This window comes from Dromiciops gliroides, chromosome 5 (genome assembly GCF_019393635.1).
Source record: "Dromiciops gliroides isolate mDroGli1 chromosome 5, mDroGli1.pri, whole genome shotgun sequence".
NCBI classification, from domain to species: Eukaryota; Metazoa; Chordata; class Mammalia; order Microbiotheria; family Microbiotheriidae; genus Dromiciops; species Dromiciops gliroides.
The window spans coordinates 187,301,971-187,315,434 of record NC_057865.1 but is presented as its reverse complement, the minus strand read 5'-3'; the positions used below and the strand labels follow the sequence as shown (position 1 = coordinate 187,315,434).

The 13,464-nt window shown below is 37.5% G+C and overlaps 2 protein-coding genes across 2 annotated transcripts in view; one reads left to right on the top strand and one right to left on the bottom strand.

Annotated features, from left to right (window-relative positions):
• The window catches only part of ARHGDIB (Rho GDP dissociation inhibitor beta), a 69,682-nt gene extending 62,914 nt beyond the window's left edge, over positions 1 to 6,768 (bottom strand). The window contains exon 1 of the mRNA XM_043965025.1: positions 6,716 to 6,768. The gene's annotated coding sequence lies outside the window, so the exon portion shown is untranslated. The remainder of the gene's footprint in view (positions 1 to 6,715) is intronic.
• Positions 6,769 to 7,956: 1,188 nt separating this feature from the next.
• On the top strand, positions 7,957 to 12,459 carry PDE6H (phosphodiesterase 6H). Its single transcript, XM_043968888.1, has 3 exons — positions 7,957 to 8,090; positions 8,790 to 8,830; positions 11,976 to 12,459. Exons 1-3 carry the CDS (start codon positions 7,957 to 7,959, stop codon positions 12,050 to 12,052), a joined length of 252 nt encoding a protein of 83 aa, XP_043824823.1. The 3' UTR covers positions 12,053 to 12,459.
• Positions 12,460 to 13,464: the final 1,005 nt, after the last annotated feature.

Genomic DNA, 13,464 nt, shown 5'->3' with positions numbered 1-13,464 from the left:
AAAGAGCTTCACAAATATAATTGCATTTTGTCCTTACAACAACCCTGGGAGGAAGATACTATTATTTCTATTTTGCAGATAAGGAAACTGAGGAAGATTTGCCTAGGATCAGATAGCTAATAAATGACTCTCAACCTTTCAGGGTCCCAATTTCACAGAATATTGGAGCTAGAAAGGATTTTAGAGGCCACAAAAGCCAGGGGTTCTTAATCTTTTTTTGTATTGTGGTCTTCCTTAGTGGTTTGGTAAAGCCAGAATAATGTTTTAAATGCATAATATAAAGATTGCAAAGAAAATCAATTATTTTTAAAACCAATTATAAAAACATTTTTTGAAAACTCAATTATGTGTCCCAAGTTAAGAATTTCTGATCTACTCCAACCTGTACTTTCAGCATAACCAAGAGATGATCATTGAGCATTTGTTCCTAAATCTCCAATGAGGAAGAACTATTTTCTAAGTCAACCTGTTCTACTTTTGAACAACTCTAATTGTTAGGAAGTTTTTCCTCAAATCAAGCCTAAATTAGACCATCTACGTTTTCCACAAGTTGCAAATTAAAAAAAAAAAAACCTAAGATTTTTTTTAACCCTTTGCTCTGTGAATGGTACTGTTCTAAGCACTGGAGAGAAAAAGAAAACAAATATATAAAGAGTCCCTATTCTCAAGGAATTTACATTCTAATGAGGAAGACAATATGTGTATATGTAGAATAAATATATAGAGAATAAAAATAAAATTAATACAAGGTTGTTAGAGAGGGAGGCCATTAGCACTTAGAAGAATCTGAAAAATAGGAAGTATTGCATGAACTGAGTCTTAAAGGAAGTGAGGAATTCAGATATGAGGAGGGAGTGCTTTCCAGGCATGACAGACATCACTTTTAAAGGAATAGAGATGGGAGATAGAGGACTGTGTGGGAGTAACAGAGAATAATCCATTCTGGCTGGACTTTAAAATGGATAAAAAGGGTAATAAAATATTATGAGCCTAGAAAACAGGTAGAGAATGACTTTGGAAGTCAACAGAAGAGTTTACATTTGACTCTAACAGTAATAGGGAGCCACTGAAGTTTACTGAGTAGAAGAATGACATAATCAGATCTTTTCTTAAGAAAGACCACTTTGGCAGCTGTGTGGAAGACAGACTAGAGTCAGGAGAGGCAGGAAGTAGGGAGATCAAGAAATAAATAAATCTAGGTTATAGTCCACATGAGAGGTGATTCGGACCTGAACTAAGGTGGCGACTATCCAAATAGTGAGAAGTGAATGAATGAGAGATGTTGTGGAGATAGAACAGACAAGATTTGATTGTATGTGGGAGAGAGGAATTGAGGATAGCACCAACTTTATGACCCTGGGAGACTGGAATGATGGTGTCCTTGACAGAAACAGGAATGTTCAAGAGGGGGATAACTTTTGAGGCAAAGAGTTTTGTTTTGGTGAATAGATTAGGGAAGAATAAAAAGGATTGCCATGCTGCAAGTTAGCAGCTACCCAGTTGAAGGTAAGTTATAAATTTGTAATGGCCTCAGGAAGCTTGGTTGCATTACTTCTTCCACATGAATAAAAGTAGAGGAGGTATATAGTGAGAGTAATGACAGGACTAGGTTTTAGCATGTCATGATCAGGACAAGGTGTCAAAAGGTTTAAAAGTAGCGAACAGAATTAATTATTTATCGGATCAAGGTTGGGAAGGAAGGACAGTGAAGTCCAAACACATATAAAGCCCAGGGAACATACTGGGGGAATGGAAGGATTGGAAGTCATGATGTGGATGAAAAAGAGGCTTAGGAGGGATAAGGCATAATGAGTTGGAATGATAGGAAATGGTTAGATAAAGGAATATATGAATTTTTCACTATGGAAGTACAACATGTAGAAGTGATAGCAAGATTTGAGAGTATGACCATGCCTGTAAACAGCTGAGAAGGAGGGGAAAAGTAGGCAGTGGGAAGTAAGCAGTCTGAGGAGCTAGGATGTTTGAATGAGGGAATAACATAAATGCTCAAATCCACTAGGATAAAGGTAGGCATTGAGGAAGAGAAGAAGCCAGGTACTGAACTTGAAAAAGGGGGGAGAATGACCTGAGGACCATTCCATAAGAGCCACATGATCTGTATTGGTTGATAACTTTGATGTCATGAAGTTCAAGTGAGAAGAAGTTGCTTATGGATGGTGGCAAAGAGTTTAGGCGTGGTAGTATAAACAAGGATAAGTAATGTGGGGTATGAGAGAATTTGCAGACAGTGGTGAAGAGGATGGCCTTGGATGCAGTTTTGCCTAGGGGAAGCGGTTCTCTGTGAATATAAGGAAATAGAACATTTTCCCTCTGAAGCCAAACAGAACAAATATGGTACCTCTTACACATGACAGCCCTTCAAATACTTGAATTCTACTGTCACATCCCTCCTCAATCTTCTTTTCTCCATCTTAAACATCCCCAGTTCATTCAACTAATTTCCATAATACATGACTTTTAGATACTTTACCGTCTTGAGTGTTCTCCTTTGGATGTTCTAATGTTGATCATTTTCCTTTTTAAAGTGTACTTTTCTGAATTGAACACAACTGATGTGGGCTGTCTAGGACAGACGATAGAAAAACGACTCTATCACCTTCTTAGTTCTAAACATTGTAATTCTCTTAATGTTGCTTAAGAGCTTATTTAGATCATGTTATTGACTAATATGAATTTTATAACCTATTAAATTTAGAGATCTTTTTTATAAAATGCTTCTTAGTCACACCTTTGCATTTTATTTGTGAATTTTTTTTAATCCTTAGCTTGAAGTTTTGCCTAAGAGCAAGACTTTATATTTGCCCCTATTAAGTCTCATCTTGAGAGACAACCCAGCATAATATATAGAGAATCAACCAGGGTCAGGAAAACCTATGTACGAGATCCACCCCAATACATACTGGTTATGTGACTGTGGGTAAGTCACTTAACCTCTCAGTGAACCAGGCAACAGACCAGAAGTTGTAAAACAGTGGCTGATCTGCAATGGTAAAAGGTATTTCCTGAACAGCAGTTCCCCATACCAATAAAATTACATGTCTGGACCAAAAGCGAAAAATATATCATAGTTGAATCAATATTTTGGGTACTGGAATTTTCTTGGATTTGAACTCTTTCATCCGATAAGTTTTGTGTCATCTGAGTGGAAGGAACACAGGGCCTGGAGTCAAGAACACCTAAGTTCAAATGTGGCCTCAGAAATATACAAGCTGTGTGACCCTTGCCAAGTCAATTAACTTTTGCTTTAGTTTTCCTCATTTGTAAAATGGGGATAATAATAGTACCTACCTCCCAGAGTCAATAGGATCATGATATGAGATACAATTTGTAAAGCATTGAGCTCGGTGCCTGCCACATGGTAAGCACTATATAAATAAATGTTAGCTTTCATTATTAATATCTGCAAATTTGTTATACTATTCTCCTAATAATTGATAAAAATATTCAACAGTTCAGAGCCACAGGAAGACCCCCTGGGCACTTTACTGTAGACACCTTTCTAAGGTCTCATTGAATCACTAATGTCTACTCATTGGATCTGCCCGTTCAAAGTTCTGAATCCCCCAAACAGTACTATCATCTATAGTAGCCCATATTTCAACACAAGTTTGTTAACAAGAAGACATCAAAACATATTATATTATAATCTAGATAAATTATATATACAGTATTCCTCTGGTCAAAACTAAACTAAACTAAATTCATCTGGCATAGCTTCTACTTTAAAAAAAGTGTTTTTTTTTTTGGTGGGGCAATGAGGGTTTAGTGACTTGCCCAGGATCACACAGCTAGTAGATGTCTGAGACTAGATTTAAAATTGAAGATGAATCTTCCTGATTCTAAGCCGAGTGCTCTATCCACTGTGTCACCTACTTGTCATTCTCCACAGTCTTTCAAAGATCCCCCAAATCAGATATTCTAATTACCAGGTCTTTAGGACAGTACCTCATCATCATGGTTTGGTGATTTGAACTTATCAAAGAATGCTAGGTGTTCCTTACTTGCTATGTATTTCAATTACTTATTAGTAATTTTGTTCTGTTCTTTCCAGTCCAAAAAAAGCAAAATAAAAGGAAGTTCTTTCTTCTTTCCACTGCCATTTATCATTGTCCCATTTATTCTGAGCAGCAGTCCTATCCATTCTTCACTACTCAACAATTCCAATGACAGTGATTAAGCACACCTCCTGTGCAAAGTATGGCACAAGATAGGAATAGAAAGAGCTGTCTCTGCCTCCCAGGGGATACAGATTGCAGATATAAAGATGGATATAAAGATAGATAGATGAGAATTTGTAGTGGAAGGAAGGCCTAACAGGTAGGGGAATACAGAGATCACTATCATCAATAAGCATTGATCAAGCATGTACTTTGTGCCAGGTACTGTGCTAAGCAAGGGCCTACAAAGAAAGGTGGGGCAGCTAGGTGGCGCAGTGGATAAAGCACCGGCCCTGGATTTAGGAGGACCTGAGTTCAAATCCGAACTCAGATGCTTGACACTTACTAGCTGTGTGACCTTGGGCAAGTCACTTAACCCCCATTGCCCCACAAAAATTAAAAAACAAAACAACAACAAAAAAAACCCCTATCTGTGCTCCAGAGGAGCATATAGTCTAATGGGGGAGAAAACATGCAGTCAACTATAATATAAAAAGAATAATCAGAAAAATATTATCATAGTTATATGCTAACAAAACTAGGAACACAAAAAATAGAGGAATGCTTTCAGGACATAAAACACTCAAATTATCAGACCACGTGGAGATTTTAAATTACCCATTTTCAGAAAAAGAAATAGATTTACTGAAAGAAACTAACAAAGGAAAAAACTCCTGGAAAATATACATACTGTGTGTGTGGGGGGGGGAGGAGTTGTATTAATGGTTAGTGATGGGGGGGAAGCATGAGTAAAACATTAAATATATACAGAAATTTAAAAAGTTTATAAGGATACATGGAAATTGTGTTACTACCTTGTTAAATTCAGTATACATGCAAAGTGTTTTTTTAAAATGAAAAACCATATAATAGAAGTTGATATTTCACATACAATTTTCTTTTCAGTTTTCCTTGTATAGTGAAATATTTATCAATAATTAAGTTCATTATAAAAGAAAAAGTACAATGTCCCTGTTAAATGGAATTCTTGACATCTGTGGTAATTATTGGCATCCATGGCCCAGAACCCCAGCTCTGGGTTAACATAGTCTGGATTCAATTTGGAGGTTCAGAAACACCTCTCTTTAGCTAATGGCATCATCTAAGTTTTCCCCTGAGATTCTCAGGGTCTAGTACAAAAGACGGGTCAAGTCCAGGTGTTCTACTTCACGTCACAGTTCTGTTTCTTATTGCTACTTGGCTCTATCTCCTGTTTACCTTAGGAACTGAGCATAGTACACACACCCCTCTTCTTTCTAGGAGGATTTGTCCTGGACCTCAGCAATGGCTTGAAATATTTTCTTTCCTTTCTGGGTGGCTTGGTCCAGGAGATTCTCTATTGCATGGCCATTCTTGCAAGTACATGTCTGTATTCCAATACAGCTAAAGAACATCATTTGGGGGAGGTATCCTTTGCTTTCCATGCAAAATTTAGCTCCTTCGGTCTCTGGTAACCCTGACTCTGTTCTCATGGGTTTATGTTTGTTTCCCTGTTCTCCAGATATACCTAGGGTAAGGTGCATGAAGGGAAGAGAAGGAAAGAAAAGTAAGCAATTATGTAATACCTATTATGTGCCAGGCACCGCACTAAGTGCTTTTTTTTTAACAAATATTATCTCATTCGATCCTCACAACAACCTTTGGAGATAGGTGCCATTGTTATCTTCATTTTACAGTTGAGGAAACCAAGGCAAACAGAAGTTAAAAGAGAGGTTAGGTGACTTGCCTGGGGTCACACAGCTAGTTAGTGTTTGAGGCCATATTTGAACCCAAGGCTTTCTGACTCCATGCCCAGCATTCTATCCACAGCATCCAGCTGCCTCAAAGGATTTCCTCTCCTCTTTCACAAATTCTAAGATGAAATGCATACCTCTCCAACTTTCCCATCGTTGTTTTTTTTCCACAACAAATTTCTTATACCTTTGTTCCAACCCTGAAATTTGTGTATGCATATAGTTCTAAAATCAAAGCATTTGAACTAAATTCAATTAAAGAAACATTTTTAAAGCTGCTACTACGTACACAGCACTGTGCCTGGTCTGTGGCAAGGATTAAATTAGAAAGAGTCCTTGCTTTCATAGCTACGGTATAATAGAGAGGTACAATGCATACCTAAATAACTACAATCAAAATAAGATATAACTGCATAAAGTAGTTGCGAAGGTCATAAACAACTGGGGGGGCAGAGGAAAAATTGCAAAAGAGAAAGTAGAGGGTGGGGAATAGATAACAATTTACTAGCGAAAAAGAGATTAACTAGAGAAATAGAAGATAAAAGAAAAATACCTTAACCATGAAGATGAAGATTTTCAATTTCATTCAGAAGGTAATAAAAAAAAAAAGGTGAGGGCCACAGGGGAAGGTTTAGAAAGAGGGCTTTTTGATTAAGGTTGAAAGAGAGGCAAGGAAAAAATATACATAATCATCTTAGTGTGAATAGGTCAAACTAGGTGAAATAAGCAGTCAGAAAGAAGGAAAAATTGTACACAATAGGATATTGTGATCAGAAAATTGAAGGAGGAAAAGGATTTATTTACCTGACTCTCACAAGAGGGGACCAAGGCTGCTCAGAATCTTTTTTATCAGGGGAATGCTGGCCCCACTAAGTGATGGGGAACTAAGGGAGCAGAGAGAATAGCAGAGTTCTTGTATCCTAGCAACTGACCTCATTATGTTACCCATTTCCTTTCTTTTAATGTTCATTTCAACATTTGCTTTTCTTAATTGTGGGAAGGCCTTCCTAGCTATTTTTATACTTATAAGAAATGAACATACCCAAGAAATGTGAGGCTGAGAATCCTTTAGTATGGCTATGGGCAGAATAAAAACTTATCCTCTAATAAGCTGGAATGTAGAACCCTGCAAATAATAGATTGATAGTGCTCAATCTCTGAAGTTAACAACTGTCCCTTTTACTATCAGGTTGCTATTCTTTCTCCTATAGGTCCAGTGGATAGAGTGTTGGGACTAGAGCCAGGAAGACCTGAGATCAAATCTGGTCTCAGACATGTAGTAAATGTGTGATCATGGACAAGTCACTTAACCTTTGTTTACCTTTGTTTCCTCCATGCTAAATTTTGTTTTTGTTTTGTTTTGCAGGGCAAGTGAACTTGCCCAGGATCACACAGCTTGCAAGTGTCAAGTGTCTGAGGCCAGATTTGAACTCAGGTCCTCCTGAATCCAAGGCGGTGCTTTATCCACTGCGCCACCTAGCTGCCCTCTCCTCCACTCTAAAATTAGAATAATAATAGCACCCACCTCTCTTGGTTGTAATGAGGATCAACCGAGATCATATTTGTAAAGTACTTGGCAAACAGCCTGGCATATAGAAGGTATTTCATAAATATTTGTTTCCTTCCTCCCTACAGCAACCCTCTGAGAGCTGATTTCAGAGTTAAATTATGGTCATAGTTGGTTAGGATGATTCACTGGGATCTTTCAGATTTCTTAACTTCCTACATTTCCAAATACCTCTATTTTCAGTCTACCATCTACCCTACTGAATTTCCTCTACTACATTTGCTCCCAAGAATTTTTGAGTTTACTATTCTACTATTACTTTATCAACACATGAATCTAGTTTCTTCTTGTTGAAAATGTATTAACTTCACCTACTTTCCAGTTAAAACCCCACAGTATTTTCATCCCCCGTTCTTAATAATGACATATAGAGCTTTAAGGAGCCCCTTCGGATTTTTCACTTACTTTACTATCTGTGATTATCTTGTAGGTTAAGGCACGTGAAAAGGAAACATCATCCACATCCCCGAACTTGAAAATGAGTGACAACAACATGCTGGCCCCTCCAGCCTCCAGCCAGGGTCCTACCACTCCACGCAAGGCACCCCCTAAATTCAAGCAGAGACAGACTCGACAATTTAAGAGCAAGCCTCCTAAGAAAGGTGTAAAAGGGTAAGAGTTCCTGAGTCTAAGGTGGAGGAAAATATGCCACCATATCTCATGGGCTATTTGTCCTAAATCGCCTTGATTTTTAAAATCAATTCATCAGATATTCAGCAAATACTCGGTGACTATTCAGACCATACTTGGGAATTTCTTTTTTTTTAATCCACAGCCCCTCCATTTTTCTCTCCTCCTCTATTTTCTTTTCAAGCTTTGCCTGAAAGTCTCCAACCATAATGCCCATTCCATCTCAACTCCTGGGGTTATAAGCAGTCTTCTCCTAAGCTCACTTTTTTACCATGTTCATCTCCTGGTCACAGATGATTTTTAATTGGCTAAATGTGTGTCTCTCTTTTTTAATGGAGCAAAGCTTGTACTAAAGTGTCTTACTGAGGAATAATGAGAGTCGACCTTCCTTTTATAGCTCATAAATGTTTCAGGTGATATTTCAATTTAGACATCTCTTCTAGCAGCAAACCCTGGCTAACACTTGAGCTTCCTTTTCTTGTTCTTGATCCAGGAGAGGCTGTGAACACGGTACAAATCAAAAGGTCTACATAGATGTGAGGGAAAAAAATGAAGAAACCTGTCCCCTCTTTCTCTTTTCTCTTTAGTCAAGAGATTTCCTAAAATCAGTCCAGGATCTTCTCCCTCTGATCTCAGCTAATTTTCACCCCCTCCTTTTTTTTTTTTCTTCTAACTTCACAGGTTTGGAGATGACATCCCGGGCATGGAGGGCCTTGGAACAGGTGGGTCTAATGAGACATATTTTTATATGAGATCCTTTCATTCAAGGACTATTATTACACTTTCAAGAAGACATACTTTAAATTTAAAAAAATAGACCTGAATGAAGATAGCTAGAAGTTTAAAATAAATATAAGGAACTTTTTTCTCCTATTAATTGTTTGTAAGATATTAATAAGAAGTATTGCATTTGTAAGAGCAAGTGTGAATGGATTTGCATTTCACAATCAGCAGCTTATCTGAATCACCATGATGTATCAGATTTCATTTTGAATCAGGACACCAACATCCAAATCAAAATTAAATCAAATGAGTTAATATATGAGGTGCTTTGCAAACACTAAACATATACATGTTAATTATTAATATATTATAATATAAATGTTATTTATGATAAACATTATAGTAATAAATTCTAGTTTTGACTTACTAGTCATATCAATTTCTTCATCTGAAAAAACGTGGATAACACCACACATGATTAGGCCAGCAGCATTACCCCACTCCTTTCTAAGAAATGGTAATGATAATAATTTTTATGTATCATTTACATGGGTTATCTTTTTTGATCCTCACAACATCCCTGTCAGGTAGGTGCTATTATTGTTTCTATTTTGCAGATGAGGAAATTGAGGCAGACAGAGCTTAAATAACTTGTCCAAATTCCCATAACCAATAAGTGTCTGAGGCTGGGTTTGAATTGAAGCCTTCCTGATTCCAGGTCCAGGACTCTAGTTACTGTGCCACCTAGCTTCCTACTGGGCTTCTAGAAATGTGAAGCAATAGAAAAAGTCCTAGACCCAGAAGGAGACCTGTGCTCCAGACTTGACTTTTGCCAATAAGAAAGAGGACAAGTCAATCAGCTTCTCTGAACCTTAGTTTCCTTGTCTGCAAAATGAAAATAATAATACCCATATTCATCTACCTCATGAGGTGGTTGTGAGAAAAAAACACAATAGAATGAACTGTCTTCTCTTTTCCTCAATTCTTTACATTAGGGAGCACAAAGAATGTGCCAAGTCTCTTTTAAAGACTAGTTTGGCAGTCATCTGTTAGATATTCTTATAAGTGGAAAAGGTCTCTGCTAGAATAATAACTCACTTTGGGGTTCTTATAGTTTATTTTGAGTTTGCTATCCATAGAGTAGATGTATTGGAATACAAGTCCCTATTCTGCCAAGGAGCTCAATACCCTTGAGCAAGTCCGATTTCTAAGCTTTCTCAGATTTAGTTGACCTCATCTGTTAACCAGTTATGCTTTACCTTGCTTAAAGAAAGCATTTGTAACTTTTTTGGGTCATAGACCCTTTTGGCAGTCTGGTGAAGCCTATGGCCCCCTTCTGAGAATAATGTTTTTAAGTAAGTGAAGGAAATGCTAAATTTCAGTGAGAGATGATTGAAAATAAAATTATAATATTTTCCCCATCCAATTTCATAGAGCCCCTGGAATCAATCCATGGATTCTTGGAGGTCTGTGGACCCCGGGTTAAAAACCTACTCTACAGGGAGAGGGGGCTAGATCAAGTGGTCTCTCAGAGTCTTTTCAGATTTATGATTCTGATTGTTCATTTCAAAATCCATAGTTGTCACATAAGAATTGAGTTAGCAGCATTGTGCTCAAAATCCATCCATATTGTTAGGAAATAAGGGGGGAGGAGCTCATCTTCATTCAGTGCACTTGAATCAAAATGGCTCCAATTCTCATGTATGAACTTAGCCTGACATTGTTTCTCCATCATAGCCATGCATTTTTGAGGCTTGCATACAGCCAGGGTATTGCTATGGAGTGGGGAAAAACCATACCCTCATAGCATCTTTGTGAGTTTTCAATCTCTTTGAAAAGTGAGACACATTTGTAGTAATAATAATAATAATAATAATACTGACAACAATGATCATTGTTATATGCGATACTTTCCTTACAAACAACCCTGTGAGCTAGGCTGTATGAGTATTATTATTTCCATATTACATATGAGGTTAGAAAGACTAATAGATTTGCCCATGTTTATATGGTCAGGAACTGCCAGAGACAGTAAAAGACCAAGTTCTGTCAAAGCTAATAATATAACCCAGCTAAATCAGGACTAGAACCCATGTCTTCTCTTTTTTTATTAGAATTTTTTCACTTAATACTATTTTATTTTTTCTCAAATTACACATGAAGGTAAATTTCAACATTCATTTTTGTAAGATTTCGAATTCCAAAATTTTCTCCCTCCTTCCCTTCCCTCCCTTTCCCCAAGCCAGCAGGTAATCTGACATAGTTTATACAGTACAATCGTGTTAAAAATATTTCCATATTAGTCATGTTGTGAAAGAAAAATCAGAACAAAAGGGAAAAACCATGAGAAAGAAAAAAACAAAGTGAAAATAGTATGCTTTAACCTGCATTGACTCCATAGTTCTTTCTCTGGATGTGGAGAGCATTTTCCATGAGGAGTCTTTTGGAATTGTTTTGGATCACTGTATTCCTTAGAAGAGCAAAGTCTATCATAGCTGATCATCACACCGTGTTGATGTCACTGCATACAATGTTCTTCTCATTCTGCTCACTTCACTAAGCATCAGTTCATGTCAGTCTTTGCAGGTTTCTCTGAAATCCACCTGCTCATCATTTCTTACAGCACAATATTATTTCATTACATTCATATGCCACAACTTTTGATGGGAATGACTTCAATTTTCAATTCTTTTCCACCACAAAAAGAATTGCTATAAATATTTTTGTACATGTGGGACCTTTTCCCTTTTTTATGATCTCCTTGAGATACAGACCAGGTCAAAGGGTATGCACAGTTTTAGAGGCCTTTGGGCATAGTGGAATCCAGGACTTCTAACTCCAAGTATAGTGTACCTTTTTAAAAGAACTTCCTTTTTTGCACAAACAACTTCCTAGAGAGATAGATGTATACTTATGAATCAGAAAAGGGTTGTGCTTCTGACACGACTATGCATGGCATTGACTTTATTTTGCTATTCTAAAGTGTATTCGGGGATTAGGATGTCATTCTAGCTAACATATGTATCTGGGAAACAAGGCAAGGTTACAGAGAAATCACTCTATCTGAAAGACCTTCCTTGAAGGATGCACAAGCTTCTAAGTCTGTGGAAAAGAATGAGTTTATATGTTTCTCTCCTCTTATAGATATCACGGTCATATGTCCCTGGGAAGCCTTCAGCCATCTGGAATTACACGAGCTGGCTCAGTTTGGAATCATCTAAGTCAAGAAAGTAGCTGTCAACTGTCCCCAATGTTTCCTGCACCTTGGATTCTTCTGTGTGACCTTACTAATCTGTGTGTCCACAGGCTTAGCTGTTCTAGAGTATTATCTTCTTAGATTCTCCCACAGATTAGGCATTTCAAATATCAGTCACATGTAAGGATTAAGGAAATGAACATTTCTGTTGGTGTCAAACTTTCTGTTTTCAAAATAGCTCAGCCCTTAAGAAAGGGCTAAACCATCCTCTGGAATGACTCTGGTTTACCTCAAGTTACCAGACAATGTTCTATAAAATTTAACATACTAACACCTGGCCCAAGCCATAGGAAGCACATCTGAGGCAAAGCCACAGAAAATGTCTATGGGAGGTTAGGGCTTAGAACTCAGCCTTCCTGACACAGTTTCCTACAACCCACTGTGACCTTGTATTTCATTACCATACAGCATTTCTCTAGAACTTTTTATATTGGCAAAACCCCTTCGAGATAATTTACATTAGTTATTTATTTTTTGCGTGGCAATGGGGGTTAAGTGACTTTCCCAGGGTCACACAGCTAGTAAGTGTCAAGTGTCTCAGGCCGGATTTTGAACTCAGGTCCTCCTGAGTCCAGGGCCGGTGCTTTATCCACTGCGCCACCTAGCTGCCCCTACATTAGTTATTAATAACACTTTAGAACAGGGATTCTAATGTTTTTGTCTCACAGACCCCTTTGCAACCTGTTGGCACCTCTGAATTCTTCCTCAGGCTGTTTTTAAATGCATAAAACAAAAATATATAGGATTATAGAGGAAACTAATTATATTGACATATAGTCGATAAATATTTTAAAAACAAGTTCCCAGACCCCAGATTAAGACTCCCTATTTTAAAAGAATTACCTTTGAGGTAATGTTGGTATGGCAGGGCCTCCCCCACTTTTGTTAGCTTAGCGAACCCAGTTTACTCCAGGTATAGGATAAAGTTGTATAAAATGTAGTAGACTATGCTCCAACCAAAGGAAAAGCATCAAAGGCAAAGAGAAAGTGGTTGGTTAGAAAACAGAATTATACTTCCAAACCCAATAAATTTTTAGTACCCTACGACACATCACCTTAGTTTATGTATCTTCTCCCTTTATGCCTGCAAGCTACTTAATGAGCCCATGTTTGATCCAGTGGGTTAGGACAATGCTTTCAATATTATTTGTTCCTTCAGTTCCTGACTTTTTTGTGTTCTTCCATAGGGAACTTTCAATAGGAAGGCATTTCTAAGCACACTGTGGAAAAGATCTAGTCCTACCTAAGAATGTGAATGTCTGACGGCAATTTTAAAATCTCTGTGTTACATACTCATATAAAGTGATAGCTTGCTTGCCTCACCAGGGTGAAGTTGTGTTGAATGATACCTGTAAACAGCAATTATGAAAATTCAAG

Coding starts and splice junctions, on each gene's coding strand:
- PDE6H (XM_043968888.1), top strand. CDS start 7,957: ATGAGTGACAACAACATGCTGGCCCCTCCAGCCTCCAGCCAGGGTCCT. Junction 8,091..8,789: donor CCTAAGAAAGGTGTAAAAGG/GTAAGAGTTCCT, acceptor CTAACTTCACAG/GTTTGGAGATGACATCCCGG. Junction 8,831..11,975: donor CATGGAGGGCCTTGGAACAG/GTGGGTCTAATG, acceptor CTCCTCTTATAG/ATATCACGGTCATATGTCCC.